The sequence below is a fragment of the Nicrophorus vespilloides genome, unplaced genomic scaffold (genome assembly GCF_001412225.1).
Source record: "Nicrophorus vespilloides isolate i.1.1-1 unplaced genomic scaffold, Nicve_v1.0, whole genome shotgun sequence".
NCBI classification, from domain to species: Eukaryota; Metazoa; Arthropoda; class Insecta; order Coleoptera; family Silphidae; genus Nicrophorus; species Nicrophorus vespilloides.
This window is the reverse complement of record NW_017097376.1, coordinates 1-26,281: the sequence shown is the minus strand read 5'-3', so window position 1 is coordinate 26,281 and position 26,281 is coordinate 1. Positions and strand designations below refer to the sequence as shown.

The window sequence follows — 26,281 nt, the reverse complement described above, 5'->3', positions numbered from 1 at the left end:
CAAAATTTGAATTTGGTAATAGTGTAAAATTTGTTTACATGTTTTCTGTCCTGTAAAATAATGTTCTTTCAGATGAAAATTTAATGAGTAAGTGTTATAATATAGTAAATACTTTAATATTACGTAAGTTTATCTTCATTTGCTTAACTCTTTGTATACTTAATTCATTTATAGATTGGTTTAAAGGGTACTTTATAAACTGTCATTTTAAAAACTTTTTTAAGGCTTTCATTAATTATAACAATTCTATAAATTATTGTTTGTTTTGATGCTAGGACGTTGTTACCCAATGTTAAATCTTTGCAAATGTTCAATATTGTACAAATTCAAAACTATTATGATATTTCTATAATTTCAATATAGGCATTCTTAACTTCTTGTAGTTTAAAGATCTGCATTAAAAAGTCTAGGATTAGTCTACCTGTAAACTGTCTGGAAACTATTGAACTGTACGTGATAATTCTTTTTTTGTAATATTTCTAATTGATTCTTATTGGTTGTAGGGATTTTTCATTATTGCTTGCGACAAGTAAGCTAAGATGAAATCGTTTGGAAGTAAGGAGACATTGTGAAGGTCATAGAGTCAGCTGAGTAGACAACTGTATTAACTGTTAACTTATTACATCATAGTGTCCAGTTTCCGATGAAAAAGGTAAATAGCATGTACTTGTTGAATGGAAAACTGGTTTCTGAAATGTTTGAGGACGCCGCATGCATATTCGTTGCGTAAGAGCACGGCGAGCGGGAAAGTTTCCGCATGGCTGAGAGCGAAATCACCATTTGGAGTCCACGTGGTCGGCATTCCCACCACATACAAAACGCACAATACCAAAGGGAGGGCCCCCTTTCCTGTGTCCCGTTGTCGAGTGGCAACGCTGCTGCTGCTGTCCAGACAGACAAGAAGTGGAGAGAACCGTTAGCAGTTGTTAGTACGTTGCCAGATTGGCGAATAATAGGGTGTTGTCTGCACACGCGAGCCGTGACGGGCGGGGGCGCAAGAGGATTGATCGATCAATCAAAAGTTTTCGCCTATCCATACTATATATGTATATGAATATATAGCAAGAAGGAAGGGTGGCGTATGCAACTCGCGTGTCTCCGTGGATCGATATTTTCGCAGCATCCATTCATTGCCAGTGATGTGACGCGAAAGGGTGTATTCCGTGGAGTGGAGCAGATAAGGGCCAATTCTGGAAGTGCTCCTCTGGAAGGGCCCGCGCAAACATCTCGTCCCCCTTTTTACCCCATCATTTGTCTGTCTCACCTTGCTGCCCTGGTGCTCGAGTGCAAGTGAATGTCCGCATCATAGGAATACCGCAGATAATAAGCATTGTAAGTAACGAGAGAACAAGCACCACCCCCACAGAAGGTAACCGCCTTAAACCACGACGACTTTGTTGTTGTTGTTATTGTGTGTGTGTGCCACAGGTATAGCAATACATTCAATACCGAGGGCGAACTGGTTTTTTTTTCACGCAACAAGAATTTGTTGGTAGTTTATTGCATTCGCCGCAGCCGCTATACACCTGTTGATAGTCGTACGCAAATTGCGAGCATTAACAAATTCGATTTATCAAAGTACATATCGTTTTCGCTGCATAATTTAGATTTATAATTAGCCTTATTTATAGCTGCAATTCAATAGAACCAGTCACGCCAGACGAACATTGCAATTCTTTAATTGCATCGATCCCCGCACAGTCACGATTCAACAATTTTCTTTTGCTTGGAAACTCCCTTGCACCAGGAGTCACGCAGCCCATCCCTCCCCATGTGCTCGTGAAAATAAACAACTCTTCACCCTTCCCCATTGTACACACCATGAATATTTTAACTACAGAAAAGAATATAATGCGAACTAATCGAGCGCTAAGCATATTTGCTGCGTGAATAACTCGAATACCTTTATTGACCCTTCGTCGTCTGACATTCAATCTTTTAACACAATACAGAATTGCTACAATTTCAAAGTACAAAATTCATGAATATTTAATGTAAATACACATAATATCATCAACATAAATATACCTACAATTAGCAATTATATACGTATTTCAGATATAGACTAAGTACATATTATATTTGTACATCTTATCAATTTGTTTGCTCGAATTCTAAATATATTCTAACACGAGACAAAGTAACACTAATTGGATTATGCTCACGCAATGAAATCGTTATTAAATGTATGCAAAAGTGACTTAAATTGAAACGCTTTTACTTGTGAGCTCCGCACATCCGTTGACAACTTTTAATCAAGTTTTGTCTATCCCCAATTACGGTCAATATTCACGTCTGAATAAATTCGGCGAAGGCAAATTTTACAATTCCTGCGACAATATCAAATCCTTCGTCCACAAAAGCAATAACAAGAAAATAATTTGTTTATTTCTATAAAATTTCTCATGAAATATTATTTCAAATTAATTTATACTATAAATTTGTACTGTCCCATAGTTTTTGGGTTTACATTTTTGATTTTCACAAATTGTGTGTGTTTTCCAATTCAAATTGATCTCATATAATATTCATAAATCGTCGACGATCGAAGGAGCAATTGTTCATTTAGCGATTGTACACATTTTCATCGCCGTTTGCCTTATTCCACTCGTTTGCTTATTGCATTGCACTATTAAATAAATTCCAAGTAAACGTGATTATTCATTTTTTGTTATTGCTATGGTCGATAGGATTTTCCTCGTCTCGCAATGACTTGAGACTTGTTGTTTACTTTGCGCTTCGTCAATCCATACAAAAGGCTGATCAAGTTTAACACTATTTCAAAGAATTCACGTTAAGAATTCAAATAATTTAAGTTGTTGTTGCATGTGAGGTATGTCATAAAATTATTGCTGAAATTTGCGGAACTTTTAGCTATGATAAGGTTTATTTTTTATAAATATTGAGTAAGAAATTACAAAAATAATGGAAATAATTGCAGTATTTAATGTCTCAAACAAATTGAATTTTAGCTGATTTAAAATGAAATAATATTATGTTAATATTGAGTGCGATCAATGGGGTAGAGAAATGATTTAATTTAGAAATTTAATGAGTCTTGAACGAAACATTAAATGTTAATTGAATGGTGTTGTTTGAAATTTTCAAAATGTTTTAAATCCGTGTCTTTGTTTTGAAATCGGTTGAGTAAGTGGTTATTTCTGTGTCGGGTTAGATTCAGTTGAATTTCAAGAGCAGTTTCGGTTGGGATCATCTAAAAATAGTCTTTAAAAAGTGGGAAAAAATATACGGTCGTCGGAAGCGCGCATGCTATCCGTCCGTATGGGCATCGGCGATCATTCCTCGGGAGAGTTGCGGACCGTAACGTCTTCGTCGAGAGCTCCGCGACGTCGTGGTGAGCGGAGCAAAGTCGCGCGCGCGATCCCTGCTCGTGCCAACATCTATTTCCACCCGGATCGAACAATTCTCTTTTATTACTTTTGTAATTCCATTTTGCACGTTGTTACTCTTTCGTTTCTGCTGAATTCATCTGATCGCGGCGCGAAAGAACGGCCTCCAAAGAAGATCGCGCAAAAATATGGATAACACGAGAACAAAGCAATCGATCGTAGTTGTCCATTGATCGGCGCATGCATCCATCCATTATATTATCCAGCCAGCATTCGATTCTCGCACATGAATAAAACATCGAGCCTGCATTATGTAACAACGCGGATTAAGAGGAGTGTTTGTAATTATCGCGTGCTAGAAGTTCTCGAGAAGCGATCCGAACGTCGCCGGAAGAAGAACGGTGTTGATGATCGTGATGGTAAGCTTTTGTTTTGTCAACAAAGTGTTTACGCGGAAAAATGCTAATGCCTGAATGATCCTTGGCATAACTCCCAACGTTGATAGCGAAAACTATATAAACTGTGGATTGCGCGCATTTGCTCGTTCCGTTATCGAAGAAGAACCAATAACTTAAATCAAGGTATCCACTTGAAGTCAAGACTTTAAAAAAGAGTTTAGTTTAAAACAAAAAATTGAAAAATTATAGTAAAAATATCACGATTTAAATATACACACTAATTACAAGAGACGATAACGATAACAACATGAGCACACAAGTAAGTTAAAACTAAATTGAACTTTTAGTAAAAACAAATCCATGATTTTATGAGACTTTGAAAATCATATAATGTTAGCTTGAAAGTTAGAAATTTCCTTCCAATAATTTGTAATAATAATTCTAAATCTGGCTTTAGACTTTATGTTTAAAACTCTGACTTTATTCATGAGAAAACTTTCTTCACTGAAACTTCTCGACTCTAAGAACAAATTGTATATTTTTTAAATTCAACATTAATAACATTGTCAATCAAAACATTAACATTATTAAATTAAGATTTGTGAACGAAAATAATGGTAAAAATCTAATATTTTCATTTATATTTAAATTTACTTTCAGAATGAGGCTGATAATTTGCATATGAAACCTACAGTAATTTAAAATTCTGAATTGATATTTTGTTTTTCACTTGACATTTCCAATTCCGCCTTGATCTAATTTACAAATTTTCTTAAGTAAACTGTTTTTTTTTCTATTCCTTTGTTTCTTAAAGTAAATATTTATAAATTATTATTTTTCCACTTGAAAACGGTTTACATTTAGCTTATAAACAAAATTAAGTTTTCAATCAAATATTTTGCTTACAGACATTTATAAATAACAATACAAAAAAAGAAATGCAATTAGGGAATTTAATTTCATTGAAAATTTACATTTTTTTTTTTGAAAGAAAACTTATGTAGAGTAGGTGGAAAATTATTGTATTGTTATAAGTAAGTTTGTTTTGTTTAGATTAGAAACTGGAGCGAGATAATAGAAGATAACAGTGGCGATGATCAAAGATGAGACACGTAAAGAAATAGCAACGTTTATAAGTGTTATAAATGTTTGTTGAAACAAAGTGTTTACACGACTAATTTAAAGTTTATAATTATGATCGCATTCTTTACTCTATCATTCCTCTCTTTTTCCGCTTCGAAAAAGAAAAATAAACGTTGTAAATATTAAAAACTGCACTATTTAACCCTTCATATAGTGCGTAGACTATTTGAAAACGGACTTTAAAACAGCGTAAACTGAAGTGAATTTCACAAATTTTCATATTGAAAAAGCAAATACATATCGTGCGGCAAAACTGCGGAACGACCTTAATTATTGACGTGAAGCCGTTTGTACTGTTATTAATATTATCTACCTTTCTCTTTTGTTACTAGGTGGGGGGGGGTTTGGTAACGAAATGTATTAAAATGTCAAAGGGAAAAAAGCGTGTGCCGAGAGATGATTATGTTTCAGGTCTCTTGTGAATTATGAATTTTGAAATCAATATCTTTAGACTGCCGTTCAGTCTCTCAATTAGCGGCCATTATTTTAATAACAAAAAGTAAAGTAAAAACTTTGATCGAGTTTTTTGCTTAAATTCACTCTACATCAGAGGTTCCCAAACTTTTTTGTTTTGTTTTTCGGTTTTGGGTAGACTTGATATTGATTTTTTTGTAAATTTATTATTTATATTGGGACATCTTTATAAATATTAAGATCTTTCCTCTGAGACTGCGCGTATGCTTGTAACAAGATGATACTGGTATATTGTAACAAGATGATACTGGTATATCATTATGTGCAGGTTTTTACAAGTTCAAAATGTATTGCGACCACAAGCACGAATGCCTACATCCTACAACTTACACAATTTTATAAACATATATAATATTTTTTTTACTTCATAGGTATTTTTTTAAATAATGTATATGTCTTTATATTATAAGATAGTATAATGTAAGTAAATAGGTACTATCAATGTATGGACCCACAATTTGTTCACATTTATAACAGAGATTGTTTTTAGGGCTAATCAATGAGTCAATTTGTAATCTTTAATTAAATTATTTTCATTTCTTTCACACTTTTATCATAGTTTCTGTGCGCGTTACGTAACTTGATTATGTTGTGTGCGTGTATATTGTGTGCACTCTCTAATTTCGTTTTTTTTCTCTCCTTCGATATGTTCTAGATTGTAGAACTAAAATTGAGAGATGGAAATAAGAGCATGTGTGTAGTACATGTATTGATCTCGCACAAAAGTGAACTCGGTGCGGTTTGGAAAATGTGAATCACTCACTTTTAGGGAGTGTTCTTGCATTAGAGTGGAAGGACTAAATTGAATTTGATATTTTGATGTGCGAACCCCTTAAATTTATCATCCGGACTTGTGAATGACCCAGTAGCACGAATTACCACCGGTGTGTGAGAGAAGAGAAAGAGAACTGCATTATTCAATTTTGCTCCGCCGCCAAAATTACTACGTCCGTGAATTATTGAACACATCCGAACTTTTCATCGGGAATACATCGGTATCGATTGCGTCGTCGTCGTCCGGAATGTAATTAATGGTTATGATTGGGTCATAATCATGTTATTCAGAAGCTCGCCTAACAGTGAGAGAGAAAGAGAGACACTTTCCGGTCTGTTTGATAATTGCAAAATGAAATTGGCATAATTCTAATTACATTTCGGATTCATTTATGGGAAAACTCTCCTCATCCATACTTTACTTGAAGAACAAGTTGCATGAATGTTTTAACTTTAGTTTTCTTGTTAAAATCAACAGACGTTGTTTAATGAATTTACGACTTGATTTAAAGTTTTGTTCAAAGAAAATAATTAGAGAGAAAGCTAAGCTCTTTTTAACTATTTGCACCACCTTTTGAACATGTCTAACAATGGTACACGCATTGTACGACCTTTTTTTAATTGTATTGTATGTTAATTTTCTAGAAAATGTTCAATAAACAGGAATTACCACCTTCTAATTAGCAAATTCATTAAAACTATGCTGTGCATATCATTTTTTATTGTTACAAATACATATTACAAATGTATTCAATTTTTATCTTACCGCACTTGGGTTTGGAAATTTAGGAAATTCTGGCCCTTCAAAGAGTTAATATTACTGAGTGAAATTTACATTTACTTTTGAAGAGAAGAGAGAAATTTTCTATATTTAGTTTTTTTTTCTTTATTATTTATATATAATAATTGCATTAATTGTTAATCAGCAGATGTTATGTTACACGCTTACTAAATTAAGATTTGTGAAATCTAAATTATAGATTTTCCTTTAGAAAATTTAATATAAAGAAAGCTTATCTTCTGCTCATTGCTGTGTTTTTTTTTGTCAATTACGTTTGAATTAAATGGGGAAAGTTCTATAGAGAAATTTCATTGTTTAATGCAATTGTGAAATTATCGATTTGCAGAATTACATTTCCATTTTCTCTCCAATTAATTTACGTTATTGTTAATCAACGAATGTAATGTAATTAAAAATACAATTATGATGATTAGGTAATCGATACAGAACTGGACGTTTGTTTCTGTTAAATAACAGATGTTTAATGAGCGAAATTAAATTGTGTGGATTTCACTTTATTAATGAAAATAGTTTCATTACTTTCAACATTCTTTTTAGATGAGCCTTCTATTGCAGATGTTTATAGAAAGTTTACACAAGGAAACGGAAGATTGATTATATAATTGTTGTGAAACCATGACGATGTTGTGTCATGTGGTTTTTTTTTTGGGTTAATATTTACGTTTTAGTAATATTTATCTATATTTTGTTTGCAGAAATGGCATTGGATTATACGTAAACCAGTGAAAATGGATAGGAGGTTCATCCGGCAGAACGGGCCGGTGCTGTTCATAACTTTGCTCTTCTGCCTCTCCGTCTGGCAGATAATCGTGTCGGGACCAGGACCGCCGGACGCGGACGAGATCACCGTCCCCGCGTACACCGTGATAACACCGAACAGCACCAGATTCAGGTATCCGGTGGAAAGTCTGAACGCCTCCGACTATCACACGCTGATGGACAACAGGGAGTTCTCCTTCAAGATGCTCACGATCGTCTGCAACGAGAGCTACCCGTTTCTGCTGGTGATGGTGCACAGCGCGCCGACGAATTTCGCCAAGAGGAAGACGATTAGGGAGACGTGGGGACAGCGTCACGACGGCATGAAACTGGTCTTCATGCTGGGAGCCGTAGATGATTATAAGTTGCAGAAGAAGCTGGAGCTGGAGAACGCGTTGCATGGGGATTTCGTGCAAGGCTCGTTCAAGGACACCTACAGGAACGTCACCTACAAGCACGTGATGGTCTTGAAGTACGCCGTCTACCATTGTCCATCTGCAAAGTACATCTTGAAGACGGATGACGACGTGTTCGTGAATATGGTAGTTTACCTGGATTTCCTCAACGAGGATCTATCGACGCATGGAGTCACAGATCTTTTATTCTGCAACGTCGTCAAAGATTCCGAGGCGGCTCGCTCGTACCGCTCCAAATGGAGGGTCTCTTTTAAGGAGTATCCGCAGAGGGTTTACCCCACGTACTGTCCCGGATGGACGCTCCTCTACTCGCCCGACGTTGTCTTCAAGCTGTACAAAGAGGCCCAAATCCGGCCGTACTTTTGGATAGACGACGTGCTGATCACCGGCATCCTCATGAAGAACCTCAACCTCACGCACACCCACAACGCCAAATACATCATGCGACACGACGACACCCACGCCGTCGTCTACAGGAATTCGACCACACTCATCCGGCAGCAGTTCCTCTACGGCCATCCCGAACTCAACGAGAGGCAGATCCGCAGCTTGTGGGCCTTCGTCACGCGCCCCAAAATCGAAGCCAATCGCTTCGTGCGTACATGAAGACGGAAAAGTATAGAATTTCATATATTTTTTTACACGTAAAAGAAACGAACTCGAAAGAAAACCAAAAGCCTAGTCAACACACAAAAATAACAATGTATTAATTAAGGGGGGTTAATTAAAAAAAATGTAAATACCACCCCCTCACCCAAAAGAAAGAACATTAATTCAAACTTTATCTGAACCTCTTGAAATGTTATTAAAAAAGATATATATTATAAGATGATATAAAATACGTATATTGAGTTAGGAGATCTAAAGAATGAAGAGAATCCGATATTATATATATATTTACGAAGACTGTTACTGTAGCAATTAGTCAAAAGTTAACACAAACAAATGGATATAAAGAAAACAAACATCAAAATGATTATAACAAGGAATAAATTGTGTGTTCCGTTTTAGATAAGTGCCTGGGATTAAAGTTTAAAGAAAAAGTAAAAATCGATTGAGTGCAATGTAATAATCCGAATATTATATATATATGTATATGCCAATTTAGAGTGAAATTAATGGCGTTCAAAAGTTATGTGCCAATTTTTCATTGCGGAGAGAAAAAGAAATTGATGAATTGAAGAAAGAGCAATCTTTTGATTAAAAGTAAATTTTATTAATTAATTTCTGTTTTTTTTTTTGAACGCTATTTATATGATAAGAAAATGGGTCCATGTTCAATTTAGTACCTAATTAATTGAAATATTTATTGAAACAGAGTAAAAAATAACGAAGATGGATATTTAATATGATATATATATATTTATGTATTTTTGTTCTCGCGTATAAATAATGAATGAAGGAGGAGGAAAAAAAAGTAAATTTAGAGTATATTTTTTATTATTGTATAGGATCTATATTAACTCTTCACTATTATCTTTTTATTATTATATAATAAGTACCGTTTATGATGTTATTATTATTATTACCGTGTTACCATTCCGTGAGAATATAGTTTATATTTTGATATATGTACATATTATATATTATATTTTTTTTTGCGTACTTCAAAATCTGTGCTGTTTTGTAATTAATTTCCTATTTTATTTAATTATTTGTTTGTTTTTTTTTTTTTTAAATTTTTGTTTGCTGCAGACTAAGTCTGCGTGTTTACTTATCAGACAAACGTCAGGATGGAAGAATATGAAGATACGAAAAAAAAAAGAAATGAGAAGGAGTCACTTATTGGTTGTTTTGCATGTGATAATTGTGTATATAAGTTATTATAATTTAATTATTAAGAATATTTAAAATATGTGTAAATAAATATATATATATAAATATTATTTAAATGTACAAGACAAATTGAACTACTTGAGAATCGAGAAATTGTTTGTTAATGTAAAAGCAGGACATTATTTTTTGGGTTCTGCGTGAAATTATATAAATTTATATTGTGAATCAAAGTATTGATGAGAGTGCATGCTGTCAACCCTGTGCCAAGTTTCAATGAATCTCGAGAAAATAAATAAATATTAATCGCTGATTCTTTCTCATTTTTCTTTTTTTTTTTCTTTTTCCATCAACCAAATCTGATCCCAACTAATATTCACACCAGTGTTTATTGGTGTGTTTATTGGTTATTGATATGATAATCAACAATTTTGAATTAGTGTTCAAAGATGAATTAATTCATTTGAGATTTTATTAAAATAATATGAATTTCAAATGTTTACAAAATTTGAATTAGTTGTGAGAAAAATAAAAAGTTTGGGAAACACTGATTTAATATATTACATGGATGAACATATCCATGGGTTGCGTTAAATTTTTTAATGGTTTAGCAATGATAGCTGTCACCTTGTGTCAGAACGAAAAACTGATCAAATACTCTTAGAAATTGGGTCGCTGTATAACTCTACAAACGTTGAGAAACGCTGTTTTATAATATAAATCTGTAATTGTAACAATTACAGTGAACTTTAAAGTTTCGTTCACGGTAGCGAATGTAGATTTGTGTAAAGAGATGGCGCCACGAATCTTGAAATACAAATTTGAATTTGTATCAAAAAAAAACTGTGGATAGGGAGAATTTTCACAGGGAATGTTGACGCAGGACAAATATTTGCGTCTGAACCGCACACATACATACAATATAATGAAAGCGATAAATCAATTTTTTTTCTAGGCCATTATTAAAGTTCAATCATCTCTTCGTTCACCCAAACAAATCCAATATAACATCAGCAACCCCGTGTTGGCTTTTTTTTTTGTTTTGAAAATTTTCCTCCCCCTATCGATCGGTGCGCGCATACGATCGCATCCTCCGGGAAATTTGACATTTGCAAAGTTCGCATTTGTTTTCGTATCATTTTTCGTAACGTAGCAACGTGTAACAATCATCATATAATTATTGCAACAATCGATTCGGATTGGTGCGAGATGACGAGGTGGCTAATTTGCATTGGTCCGCTCGCTCCTCTTTCATTATCCTTCGATCCCATGATCAAATTAACGAACGTCCTGCCGGGATACTCGAAATACCACTGTAATTTGGACGACAAATAGGGGAAAAAGCAATACACCTTTTGTGTTTGATTTGTTTGAAAATGAAACCGTTGCATTTACGACCATCCATTTGGATTCAGTACAGCTTTTCTGAAGTAATCAAATCAAACTGCATTTTAATTGCTTCAACGTTAATCTAATCTAGTTAAATTTGTATTATTACAATAAGTCAAAGTGTGCAAAAAATATGATTGATAATTTAATAAAAACACACACAAAAACTGTAATTATATTATGGAAATTAAGAATTGCCAAGGCTTCAGTTTTTTACACTCATTTCAAAATATAAGAATTTTGCATATTTTTTACTCTCATATTTTTATTCTTATTAAAACTTTTCAGAAAGAACATTTGAAATATCTTCAAAGCTCTTTAGAAGTTTTGATATAATTTCGTAAATATTAAATAAAATAAAAATTTTCTTAAAATCTACATTTATAACTTAAATTCAGAAGGCAAGTGTAGTAGTCTTTGTCTATTTAGTATAAAACTAAGGCTAAGAATGTAATTTGTAAATTGTTTGGAATATCTGCTATAAATTGTTGCATTTTTTGAAGTTACAGAATTTAAAGTTTTGTTTGCTAATTTTTGTTGACGAAAATAAAACTTGGCAGTTGGATATTCAAATTTGAAAACGAAAAAAATATGTGAAATGAAAAGCGTTGGCTGTGTTTTGGTTTCGGATGGTTCCGTAAATATAAATAGTGACAAAAATAGAACGCGCGTTTTTTTTCCCTCCTCGTCGACGCCGCGCGTCGAATTTTTAATTAGAAGCGCGAGTATTAATTACTTCCCATGCAGAACGGATCAATGGTTTCGGGAATTGAATAGTTCTGAATTATTCATGTGTTTAAACGGTAAAAAAAAATTCGTGAAGTTTGTTGAAAAAGTGAACGTGGTGTTGCGATGAGGGTGGAAGAGGTGGTGATGAAGGAGAACCCTTCGCTGTGGGAGTGGAAACATTTGTAGATACATTGAAAAGTAGTGATGTGGCGTGGCATGGACTGACGTTCGGGCTTTATGTACACGTACATGCATGTATGTATGTATGTATAATCGTGTCATGTTGCTAGGGCTTGCGCATATCTGTCCCGCGCTCGTATTATTATTATCGTGTGCCGGAGGAGAGTTCGCTGAAAAGCGTGTGTTTCAGCCGTTTTCAGCGCAATAAGTCCATCCCCCACCGGTCCGGTCCGCCAGAAGAGCAAACAGTAGCCGAGACTTGGAAAGAACAGCGAACGAAAAACGAAATAGACGCTGAGAACAAGTTGAACGCATGTGCCTGCCTGACTGTCTGAAGTGGTGACTCCGAGCCCTCAACGAGGAAACACAACTGCATAACTCGAAGAACAACCGCAAAGTAAGTTTGCATCAAGTAAGTTTTTTAGTAAAAATGATGAAAGTGGATCAAAATAACGTTAATAATAAACACGGGTTATAAATATTGGAGAGCTGCATCTTCGTCCCAAAAGTGTGGCGAAGAGGTTTCGCGTACTTTTCTTGGGCTCGCGCCAAAAATGCATCCGTCTGGCATAAAACCACTTTGGAAGCGGTCAAGTTTTCATCTATTTTCACCATAATTAGGAACGTGAACTGTTTGTATTGCAAACAGTTTCTAAAACCAGAAACAAGATCGATAATAAACGTTGTAATAAGCTAAATCTATTATTCACCTTCCATATAACGAAATCCCATTCTTCCAATGATCCAATCGATTTCAGCTTTTCTACATTCATTAGCCGAAGACCTATTATTTATTCATAAGTTAAGAAAATTATATATTGTCTTCACATTTTAATTATCATTAGGAGTGAAGATTTTAGTCTTTACTTTTTATACATTATCTCGAATTCTATCAATGGTAGATGATAATTCAATTAGCTAATATTATAGCCTTTAATAAAATTAATTACAGTTTTTTGTAACCTCATTGGTTACTCGTTGCTAAACTTTTTATAAATCGCAAATAAGCAATGTCTTTAAATTTTAGCATATATCTTAAAAACTGTCAATGGTAGAATAATGATTAAATATGATATTTAAAGCTAAAACTGTAAGCTTCAAAACGTACCTAAGCTTATAATTGTATCAATGTTGGTTTTTGAGGAATGCGCTGCAAAACTTCTAAAAATATTTTTTTCACATTCACGATGTAAATAATACAATCACTACATTGTATTATTAGAAACAACTGCTGCATTTGCGTATTTACTGGCAGATTTATGTAATACCGATTCTAAAAATATGATTACCACAAAATGTGTACGGATTTCTGTTTAAAACACTAAAAAAAAAATCGAATGCAAAACCGCGTAACGTCGTCAAAACATATTTTATTGCTTGCGAGTCGTACAAATAAAAAAAAAACTTGCTAAAATATCTTCAAGTCAAGTGCATTCGAATTCACAAGTGTAAATATACATTTTTAGGATCTGTTTATGAGTTTTCAGTTACTTTTAATTTAACTTATAAATATTAGATTTAAGAAAAAGTAATTAGAACTTATTTGCATTAAATAATTTGTGTAATTGGATTCGAAATGATCGAATATTGGCGTTAAATAATTTGGATGATCGTAAGTAGGTTTTTAAATGTGGGGGATGAAGCCAGTTGGTGTTCGTGATGTGCGCTTAATGCGTTCCATACGATATATCCATTAGCGGAATTGCATGCATTTCTGATAATAAATTTTCTTTAACGAGAGTTCCGTTCCATTTCCGAACGCGTTGCCATCAGCAGACAATTATTGTCTTCTACAGCGGAAATTCCAAGGAAGTGGGACAATCTCCATTGTCTTCACATTATCATAATCAATTCGAAATATAATTAATAACCATTAATAATAACCCATAAGAAATATCAAGTTTTAGAATGAGTTATAGTTTGACGAAATGTTATGAAAGTTAAGCAACTACGATATCTGGTTGGGTGATAGTAAGATTTATTAAAAAATTACAAGGAATTATGTCATGAAGTTAATGAAAACCAAATCTAAAATATTAAGTTTAAGAATGCTTTTATCTGCTTATTAATGTTTGACAACTTACGAAAGTTAAGCAACATTTCTATGGATGATAATAAGAATAATCAAGTTAAGAAATTAATGGAAATCTTCAAAGAAAAACAGCTAATGTTGTTAACATTTGCTACATTAAGCAACTGTGAAACTTGGATTGTTTATAATATCACGTAATATTAGTAAAAGTTAACAAAAACGTTAAAATCTGTTGTATTTCTGTTAATTGATTAGATAAGCAGTGTGTTGTGTGTCTTTGGATATAAATAAACTCGTCACAAATTCGATAAATAGATTTGTTGGAGTCGCCAATCAGTATTAATAAAAGTGTGTGTTTCTATTCGACGTTTGTTACCCGAATCAATTGATTTCCAATTACATTACTTTTGTTTCAATTGCCTTTTCCACCTGACTATTCGTTTTAATGTCGAAATTTAAATACGCCCTCTGTTATTTAAAGTTTAATTTATTCCTTGTGTATTCTCTCTGCATTATTTATTTTTTATGTGTATGTTTGACCAAAATTTGAATAATAAAATGCGAATTTCCTCGGAAATTTATGTGACCCTTCGGTCCGTCACGATCGAGTTTATCTCGTATGCAGAATTTACACAAACACACATAAAAATGTTGTATAAATATTTGATTTAAACATTGATGCAATACAGAAAAAATATGACATTTTTAATTTGTTTTTTTTTTTAAATTATTAATCAAAATGTGTTTGTTAATAAGAATCTCACTTCAATTTTGTTTAATTCAACTAAATTTGGGTCACCTGTAACATTGTGAAGTACAAAATGTACGTGTAATTATACACTTCTCTGTGCTTTTTTTTCCTCCTCTCATTCTTTAATGCATATAGCGTGTTGTGCTGTGAAAAGAAAGAGGTAGAGAGAGAGAGAATGGTTCGTGGAATGAGCGAGCAGATCGGTTGATGTAGGTCAGGTTGGATCACACAGCTCGAGCTCGTATCCCACCGGGAATTAATTTCGGATTTCCACATTGTTTCCATTTGGAAATGGCGACGAAAGTAATGCAAGAATATAGAAAAATCAAGTAAAAACATTATTGAATCTTTTTTTTCCATTAAGTTTTTGCAGAAAAAAATATCTAGTATATAAAATATTAGGTTTGATTAGTATCAGGGTTTCTCAACCTATGACAGTTGTCACCTTTTGTTAAAGCGAGAAATAATAATTGCGTTGCTCAGCAACAACTAATAAATGTTTTGGGTTGCGAAATGACAGCTGTCACTTTGTGTCAAAGCTAGGAACTGGTGAAAAAAGGTTGGAAAATGAAAGATAGCATTGTTTTACTTATTAGTTTATTTTCTACTAAATTAATCAAATTAATTATAATAATCATTGCACTAATGCAAATATGTAATGCTCATATGTTAATATTTACTGTGCTTATTAAAATCGCACTTATCGATTTGGAAATGAATCGCTTTGAAATAGTTTCGCATTGGATTTACATAACTCGAGAGCATTGCGATTTGTGACCAAACAGCTGCAGTAAGAGTGCAACAAGTAAGTTAGTTTATAAAGTAAATAGTTTGTAAACATTCTAATAGAACAATAACAAATATATTGATGAAATATGCTTTCGTTATTGTTCCAAAAAATTGAAATTTTCTTAGCTTTTTAATTAGTTTGTAATAATGACTATTATTAATTATTAAATCGAAGCTATAAGTAAGTTAGATAATTAGGAAATCGTCTATTAATCTTTTACAATAGTAATTATTATTTATTTATGAAATTTAGAAAAATATTTAATATAATCAATCAATATTTATTCAATTTGTTCATTTAGTTGCATAAGTTACGTAACGTTTCGAAAAACATTGATTTTTTTGTTTTTGAAAAAAATAATCGAAGCATGTGTTGAGATGTCATCGACGTCGTTTGTGGTTTACGTAATGTGGCGTTTTATATAAATATTTCTGAGAGTTGCGTAACGCGAGTTTTCCACGATAGAGTTTGGAAATAACCGGAGAAAAACGTTGAAAAAGGCGAACGAGAATTACACAATGGATTGGGAAAAACGCAGGTATTAAATTAATGTTCTTACGTAAATGTTATTTGACAGGTTATGTGATTGATGTTTGAGGCAATAGACAAAAAAAATACGTTTTCTCAATGATAGCCTACTATAGCTTTTTTTTTTGTAAATATACATTTATTAAGATTTTAATGATATTGTTGACACTAAAAATGATATTTTACTAAGTACAGTTAGAACAAAGATTTATATTAAATTATTTATAATAAAAAAAAGACGTTTTGCCATTGATTTGTAGCTATTAAATTTGAATTATCTGCAGTGCTTTAATTTAGATTTTAATAGTTTTTATTAATGGTTTAATTAACATTTTAATGATAAAATCTATACTAAAATTAACTTTTTGAAGACTTACAATTAACATTTTCTAATTGATAGCCAACTTTATTATTATATAATATCTAGTGTTTTAATTAAGATTTTAATGATATTATTGACACTAAAAAATACAGTTGGAACAAAGATTTAAATTAAATTATTTATAATAAAAAAGACGTTTCGCCATTGATTTGTAGCTTTTAATTAAGATTTAATATTTTATTAATGGTTTAATTAACATTTTAATGATAAATCTATACTAAAATTGACTTTTTGAAGACTTCAATTAACATTTTTAAAATAAAATTCGTTAGGGTTTTAATTATATTTCGATAGTAAAAATGTCGTTTTCTCTTGATCCAACTTTATAATTATAAAATATCTGCAGTGTTTTAATTAAGATTTTAATGATATAATTGATAATTATTTAATTATTTATTATTAATTTATTTTTAAATTTAAATTAAATCGATATTAAAAATGATGACTTATATAATTTACAAAATTATAAAAATATATTATATCAATAAAGTTAGTAGAAATATTGTAAATATATTATCAATATTAAAAGGTAATACACTAGACACTATAAATTACAGTTAGAGCAAAAATTTAAATTAAATTATTTATAATAAAAAAGACGTTTCGCCATTGATTTGAAAAATCTGCAGTACTTTAATTAAGATTTTAATGATAACATCTATACTAAAACTGACTTTTTGAAGACTTGCAATTAACATTTTTAAAATAAAATTCTGTTACGGTTTTAATTATATTATCGATAGTAAAAATGTCGTTTTCTCATTGATACCCAACTTTATAATTATAAAATATCTGCAGTGTTTTAATTAAGATTTTAATGATATAATTGATACTAATTATTTAAAATTAATTTTTTTAAAATTAAATTTATAATGTTAAATCGATATTAAAAATGATGACTTATATAATTTACAAAATTATAAAAATATATTAATATCAATAAAGTTAGTAAAAATATTGTAAATATATTATCAATATTAAAAGGTAATAGATAATTTAAATTTAGATTTGTCGTTTTGAGGCCATTATTACATTTATTAAGTACATAATGAATGTACGTATAATTGCAGCATGAACGTCGATGCAGATGCGATGAAATTATAAATAATAGAAGCGATTCGCCGTATTCTGTGTCGTTTGAAGTGTAAATAATAGATTGTTTTTCTCTCACTCGCATTTCGCTTCCACACTTTTAAATTTTTCATTCGGAGCCCAGTTAACAACAATTAAGTTCAATTATTCAGAGGTCCATGAATTAAGCAAGGTGTATTATTACTATGAATAATTGAATGGCGGAACGGACTGTAATGTCGGACGGACGGACATATCATTTCGCCACGGGTTACAATGAGGACGAAGACAGATCGATAAAGCCGTGAATGTAAAATAATAGACGTCGTTTATCGCGACCGTGAATTGATTGAGTCGTAAAGACGAAGTCGTCCTTCTTACACATCACATCACGTTACATCACCGTCACGGCACGGCAGTGATTCTTAGTTCTCTCTGGTTTTAGGTGGCTGCATCATCAGAGTCGAGGGTATCTCCGGAGATGGCAGGGAATCAAGTGACGAACGGTCACAGGACCGAGGACTTCGCCAAACACGTGTTTGGAGGTAAATAAAAATGATTTTCCTTTCATCCTTTTTATCTAATTCTTTACTTTCTTTCTTTCTGTTTTCTATAGCCGGAGAAGAGCATGGTAAGTTTTATGTAGAAATAACACAAAGCACTTAGAATTAGCAAAAACGCTCACTTGTAATTAGTTACTCGTCGAAGTTAGTTTAATTAAAACGCTTCTAGTGCGTAATCTAATTAGCGCGGAAACAAAGTTTTAGTAATTAAACCTCAATTACTTGTGTATAGTTATTAAAGTTTTTGTAATTGTTCGATATTTGCGGTGTGAAATGGAGTTTGCTGATAAAAGTTTTCGTTTATCTGTACATTTTGTATACGAAATTGAAGATAAAACCGGTTGGTTGCCATTATTTCTGGGTATTTCGAGCACCTTGAATTCTGTAGCGCAGGAAATTTGTCCTTTTTTACCCAGCGCATCCACCATACCATAACCTACATGTATTGAAAATAGCTTTTAAACTATTCAGTTGAAATTCGTTATTATTTTCAATTTTCAAATACATTTCTTTTATTCATCTAAAATTTATAAAGCAATAGTGCTGCTTCAATCAGTCCGGTTTGACAAACTCCAAAGTAACTAAATTCTAAAATAGCACACAAAATTCATTGTTTTTTCCACCTTTATACAAGTTATAAATTAATCAATTAGTCCGATTTCAATAAAAAAATCATTGAATTAAATTTGATTGACAAATTTGGACAAAGATTTGTTCAAGTGAATTAATCAATTATGTATTATGTAATATTATTTGTTAATAGTTAATAAGAATGTGTGAGCAATAAAAATTTATCGCACTCGGAATCAATAAATTATTACCGCTTTACAGGAAACAAACAATATTGTTATACCGCGATGGATCGAGGACTTGCTCCAACCTCGGTTAATGTTTAATGATATTGTTATTTTCGCGTTCACAATGTGTATGTTCATAGGATTTCTGAAGGACACGATTTATTTTTATTACAAAAAAAAAGAAAATTTATTTAATAATTACAGTGAAATATTATTTTCTTGATACCAATAATAACTATTTTATAGATCCAAATAATTTTTGAGAAATATTAATTAGTATTAGTATTTTATAAAAAAATTAATATATCAATTTTTTAATCAGAAAAATAACCTTTGGACCAGTAAATTTTATAAATAAAACAAACTTTCAGTTAAGAAAAGAATATATTTTCAAGAAAAGTTAAATTTAGTAACTTTTATTGATATAAAAACTTAAAATATTTATGTTTAATAACAATAATTTTGTGGTGTGTATTAGCGATTTTGTGTCTTCTTCTATTGAGTCTCTATCGCATCCAGTTTATTTACCTGCTGCACAAAACAAATAGGTGGAAAACATTTCGCTCTAATAAATCCGCGTTTCAGACCGAGATTAAATTTTTTCGGTTTCAAATCTACAGCTGAAAAAGTAGTAAATAAAAAGTGTTGGAAGGTTTGGAATTTATTGGAATTCGGGTGGAATTGTTTGAAGCGCGAGTGCCAATGTGACATTTCCGACGGTTATATTCGGGCCATAGGTCAAAGGCCACTCGAGATCAGTAGTAACAGAGGCTATATGAAAAACTAATTATATACTATGAGCGACTATGGAAATGGAACAAAAAAAAAGTGTTGGAAATTTGCGTTTTATATTTTTTTTTTGATGATCCGGAAAAAAATTGTGTAATTCTTTTTGTTTTGTTAGATTTTCACGTGAATATAATTCACGTACGTGTTAAATCCGTCAACGTTCATCCGTTGCAAAACGAGCGACAATGCGCGGCGCCGGTCTCGACTTTTCCCTTGTTGTTATGTTATCCTTTCCATCGCGACAATCCAACCATCGGCACGAATCGCGTCGGTAACAACATATGAATATTAGTATATTATCGACCACGTAATCGTTCATATACACGTTAAGCTACCTGCGCTATAGCCGGAAAGGTATTTCCCTGAGTCCACCGAAGGGTGATGACTACGAGCCAACAATTCGGTTACGAAATTATGGTCAATGGATACAATGCGCATCAAAGCAATCCGAAGCAACAGAGGCCTTCCTACGCCACAACCGTCAGCATGTACAGCAATGGTAATTAAAGATCTTGCATAGTTGAACCAAGGCACGTAGATTTCGGCATACCCCAAAAATGAAATGCGCTGCATTTTATCGACTTGATCCTGTTGTGAATAATTGATCCATCCGGTCGGTCTACGTGCCTACGTCCGAGGTTTTGGTTATTTATTCATCGCCGACAATAATCCATTTAACCCCACCACTATTTCCATAATTACTATTAATGAATTTCACAATGCATTACCTAATGCCCACCACCAATTACAGTTTCGACATTTGTAATTATCGCTGAATCACATACAAATTTATATTGAAACAATTGTACTAAACGAAATAACTAAACAATTTAACGCATTTTTAAATTATAAAAAGCCGTGAAAATATTTTAATGTAATCTTACTTTGAAATTTACGTTTGATGTAATTTTTTAAGTAAGGTTTATAATATTGGTTTATAAATGTAAATGGGTTCAAAACAGTAATTAATCAAATATTTGATTGACGATGATTGAACACGCATGCATGAGTATTTGTATATGAAAAATCTATTACAATTACCGGATTCTCGGTGCGTACATTAATTACATCCGAATTTAATAAACGGCATGATTTATTCAGTGCACGTAAATAATTAAACACAATTTGTAACTATTTCGGTTCAATCATTTATACATTTTTGTATGGCTATATTGATGATAATTCATGGAATTGCATTAAACGCGAATAAAATAATATTATTTTGAATAATTTACATAATAAATAAACTAAATGATCTAAATATGAACATGTATGTTTTAAATTAACTTGAGGAGTGGAAATTCTAATTTGATTGACATAACATAACAAAGTTGTAGTAAAAGTTTGCAGGATGTAAATAATTGCTGTCGAGGTTTGAGTTTACCTGATTTCCATTTCGAGTGGAGCAAAATGCGAAAGTTCGAAGCGAACGTTCCGAAAATCAACTCCATTTAGATTGTATACAGCTGAATTGTAATTAGTTTTGGAGAGATTGAGAAAAAAAATAATAATTCGATCGAATTTGGGATGATGATGATCCGCGCGTGCAGCTTGTCAACAAGCTGATTATTGCGGTTTCGACGTAATAATCCACTTGTTGTTGTTGTTGTCGGCAAATCGAAATGCAAATGAAGAGCCCCACGGGCCGATCGATGAGTGTTCAAAAAAAAAATTAATTACTAGGCGTAATTGAATTTACGTAAAATTCAAGATAATTAGGATAAGCAAAAGCTTTTTGTTTGAAGTGATATTTGTTTTAAAGGACGAAATGCAACATCAAAAGGATGTTTGTTGTACATCCACTCTGTGTACACTATACTTTTTTTTTGTTATTACGGTTTTATTGGGGCAAATGTAGGAAGGGTGCATCAAAGAATAATCCCTTGTCGATTCCCCTTTTTTGACATCCATACCAAGCCGATTATGTAACGTGAAATATCGTTATTTTCTACTTTACGCAAGACGTGCAATATTTTTTTTTTGCACTGAAATTATTATTATCATCGTGAACGTCTTTTATGATGCGACTGACTGAAACTAAGCTAAGTTTTACCATCTGCGAGAATTCAAGTTGTTGGCCCAAGGCGGTACTTCGACGTCTATTAAAGGTTGTTACATACTTTGAGCAACTGCAGCTGAAACTTTTCATTCTCGACGCGAATTAATTGGAATATTTCAGTAGTTGCTTCCGTTTGAAAACACACTTAATATCTTTTATGAATAAAATATGCATTATTTGAATATCTATTAATTTAAATATCGTTTGGTAAAAGTGAGCTTTTAGAAATATAAAGTTTTCTCAGTAAATTTCCGTCAGCATACTCAGATTTGTCTCAGTGCGGATTCACTATAGTCTTGTTTAATTGAATAAAATAAAAATTAATGTACTAAGAAATTGGCTCTTTTTGTACGGTTTTCATTTAGTTTCTCGATTAGTACGGTTTCATACAGTTCTGGATATTGACGGAACCGCGCATAGTACGGAGCTGTATTTAGAAGTATTTACGCATACAATTGGTAGTTTCTTTTCTATATGTTTTATGGAATGATATTAGATGAAATCAGAGCCAAAAAGCCTCATTTGGCAGAGAAAACCATTTTGTCGAATGAGGTCAATGCACTATGAACTTATTACACAAAAAGACTTGAAAATGGGTTTGAAATAAATATTTAAAAATTACATTTGTTTGTTATTTCATTCTTGCATTTTCACGGAAATTTTAAATATATTATATACAAAACATTTTTAATTGCTTTGCATTTCAATTGAATTGTATAAGAAAAAAAATAAGGGTGGTTTTCTAGTTTAATGAATGATACGAAATTATGAGTAATAATAAATTATAGAAATGTTAGGTTTCTCAGTAAAATATTTTGAATTGGAATTGTGTAATTCAGAATATTATATTTATGTAATCGAATTTTTCTTTGAAAGGAATTGAATGTAGTTTTCTTGTGTTATTCAAGTGTATTTTAGGAGGAAGATAATTAAAGTTTGGGGAGAGATGATACGAAATTGCGGAATGAATGTTACCTGTTACCCCACTGTTGGGGTGGTTTTGAGAACCGCCGTTGAGCTCGTTGCGCACAGCGACGTCACGTCCGGATGACGAGGATGCGGAGGAGGCGGCGGCGGCTGTGGCGACGGCAGGGGGAGGCACAGAGGTTCGGGCGCCGCGACGCCTCGCTCTCGCAGTGTTGCATTCAGCTGCTCGACGGGGGGAACGTTTCGCGCGTTTCCGGATCTCAAATAGCAAAGACGAAAAAAAAAAAGAAAAGGAAACAATCGAAGAATAAGCAACAAGCAACCCTCTTTGATTTCGCCCCAAAGCCTGCGATAATTAGAGCCAGGGAATTGGTATAATGACCGAAGGTTAGTTATTCGTTCTAAAACTGTAATTTACTTCTTTCTATTCATTCATTAGTTTTTCAAATTAGTTTAATTGAAATTATTTTTCTACAAATTTTATATATTTTTTTTCAACTCATTTTTGAGCTTTTTAGGAAAATATTTTATTATAGAAAATAACAATGAAAGTAATGATTTTTAAATAAATATGATTCTTCGAGATAAATTAAAATATTTATTCAATTAAAGTAAAAATATACTTTTAGTAATTCTTACTTTAATTTAATTTTTTTTTTCTTTTGGATTTTGGAAACAATTTGTTTTAAATTTTATGCTAAAAATTGTGTTTATTTGGTGGATGAGTTAGATTTTAATCATAGTTTTCGTAGTTTGGACAATGTAGCGTGCGCATTTCATAAATGTCAATAAGAATTGGACATGCAACTCTCATAGATTTTTATCTTAAAAAAATATAAATATCTAATTAAATTGCTATAAAATTGAATGCAATCAACGCAAATTATGTAAATAATATAAAAAATTATGCATAGCAGAAGTTATATATTACATAATGCAATAATTACATAATATTGAATTACTTTTTTTTTATATAAATTTGTCTTCAATGTTATGACTGTCGAGAATTGAAGAATAATTTTAATAATTCGACATTCTCTATTGACGTATTTGCAGACGTCATTCGATTGTTTTGTAATATAATAAAAGATTATGTGGCAGACCTTTTTCAACTACTATTTGCTCGCTCAGGGCTATTAAATTGGTGGCTTGTAATGGACAGAAAAGAGAGTTGAAGTAAACAACAAATCCATTTACTGTCCCGTAAACCATAAATAATTGCCTGTTATTGTAAAGTATGTATTTAACCAGTATTTCCGCTTATGTTTACCCAAAGCCAAGCATCGAAATCCAAGCGAAACCATCGATTTTATTTATATTTTCCCCCCATCAAAGTGTCTGACGAATGAATGAACGAATCTTCCGCTATTTAATTAAAATTAATAGGACATAACTGAAGACGAGATCAGCGCTCGGCCGGAGCGGAAACAAGTTAATGTAGTTATGTAAGATTCCGGTTGGACGAGTCCTGCCCTATTTGAATTATATGCTGAATCCGGAAGTTTTAATATTAGCGAGAGATTTAAATCGGAAGGGATTAGTGTAATCTTGTGAAAGCTATTGCTTTTTATCCATTGATTTTTATCCACATATAAGAATGGTGGACGCGCCGGGTTGTTTTGATATAATTACGCAAATCAAAACTTACGAGATTTTCATAATTTCATGAAATGAAGACTATTTTATTTCCTCATTGTTTTTTGAGTAAAATACATTTATTTATAAATGTGGTGGATAGTTATAATTTATGAATTTGAACTATAGCGAATTTGAGTTTAAAAGGATTATTAACATCATCATCTTGTGTAACATATGAATATTTTATTCATACATGTCTAATTTATTGCATATTCTCATTAATTTTAACTAAATTTTAAAAGATTTCAATATTTAATTATTTTGTATGATTTTTTACTAATATAAACGAACTAATGTAGATGATTTTCAAGCAAATTTTATAATTTGAAAAATATTGAATAATTTAATTATTTTAATATAATTTTGCAATTTAATTAAAAATTAATTTAAACTTAATTTAATGGAGATGACTGGAATGAAATGAGTTGTCCGTTGGGATGCGTCAGTTTTTAGAAACTTTGTCAATTTAGCTTTTGTGCATCGCGTCGACAATACCGGAAAACCGGAAACTGCAGATTCCAAACTTTTCAACGCTTCGACATACTTTCAATGGATTCGATTCTGCGGGAAAGTTGACTTCGACTTAATCCGTTCTGCCTCTTCACTTTATAATAATTTCCTCGCGCATCCGGGATTTCGGTTAGCAACAGTAATCGCATAAATCACAGCGGCAATAATCGAGTTTCGCCTCGGAATGATTGATTTTTAACTGGAGCATTTCACTGTTCATTTGCCAACCTCAGTTGGAATGACGAGGGTCGTTCTCTCTCTCGTATGGGACATAATTTCGTAACTGTCCGAGCCAATCGTTGCGACTAAACCGCAAATCTCGTGCTTTTATTAACCGAAATTCAATTAAGTCACCTTCATTTTCAACTGAATTGGTTTACTTCTTAAATTGTATTACTTCTGCTTACCATATTTACTGTGTAATTATAATAAAAAAAATGACATGTGACAGATGACAGTAGTACTAGCGTCATATATGTTATATTGATACACTATTATGTTTACTTATAAAATGGTAAAATACATTTCAATTAATAAAAAAAGATATTAATATTTGATTTAAATTTATGAAAAAGAAAAAGGTGCAAATTATTAATATCTAACAAATTTACGGAGATTTTTGACATATGACAGTTACTCTATTGGTTATCTCAAAATTGTTATATATTTTTTTTTAATTTCTCTAGCATTTTATTGAATTAGAAATAATTAATATTAAAATTTGATTTAAATTTATAAAAGCAACAAATTATAAATATTTAATAAATTTACTAAGATTTTTGACATATGACAGTTGACAGGTGACAGTTATTGGTTATTTCAAAATTATTTTCGTATTGTAATGGTTGTAAATATAATGAAATCAATTTAAGTGGAACAAACTTGTTTATGTGTTAATTAAGCGTTTGTCTTGATAATATATAGATTGGTGCGAGGGTTATGAAATCAGGAAGTGACGTACAAAGCGATCGGAAAATAAGGGTGCGGCGCTCTAAATATAACTGAGCGTTTAAACAGAAAAAGAGAGGAAAAACTCGCTAATGAAAAATCACTCGATTATTATTGCTTCGGATGAGGCAATTTCACCAACAAATATTTAGACTTCGCAATTAATTAGAAGAGTAAACGATCCATTTCCTAATTTTCCTCAGACGAATTAATTCGCCACTAATCAAACACAGGATGTAAAGAATGTAATATAAAGCAATGGTTTCCAAACTTGATGTTACTAATTTGCACACGAATTACAGCCAAACG

General features: G+C 32.0%; 1 protein-coding gene and 1 long non-coding RNA gene across 5 annotated transcripts; both read left to right on the top strand.

Annotated features, from left to right (window-relative positions):
• Positions 1-503: 503 nt before the first annotated feature.
• Positions 504-9,448, top strand: LOC108559940 (beta-1,3-galactosyltransferase 5). 4 transcript variants are annotated; one of them, XM_017917329.1, is made up of 2 exons: positions 504-652; positions 7,637-9,448. In XM_017917329.1, exons 1-2 carry the CDS (start codon positions 644-646, stop codon positions 8,720-8,722), a joined length of 1,095 nt encoding a protein of 364 aa, XP_017772818.1. In that variant the 5' UTR covers positions 504-643; the 3' UTR covers positions 8,723-9,448. The 4 variants fall into 4 exon arrangements, with proteins under 4 accessions (XP_017772818.1, XP_017772819.1, XP_017772816.1 ...); XM_017917330.1 differs by having other exon boundaries at positions 504-1,332; XM_017917327.1 differs by lacking the exon at positions 504-652 and adding an exon at positions 3,280-3,769.
• A 2,615-nt stretch (positions 9,449-12,063) lies between these two features.
• LOC108559937 lies at positions 12,064-18,422 on the top strand. The gene is made up of 3 exons (XR_001890958.1): positions 12,064-12,584; positions 18,187-18,286; positions 18,358-18,422. It is a non-coding gene; the product is annotated as an uncharacterized LOC108559937 (long non-coding RNA).
• Positions 18,423-26,281: the final 7,859 nt, after the last annotated feature.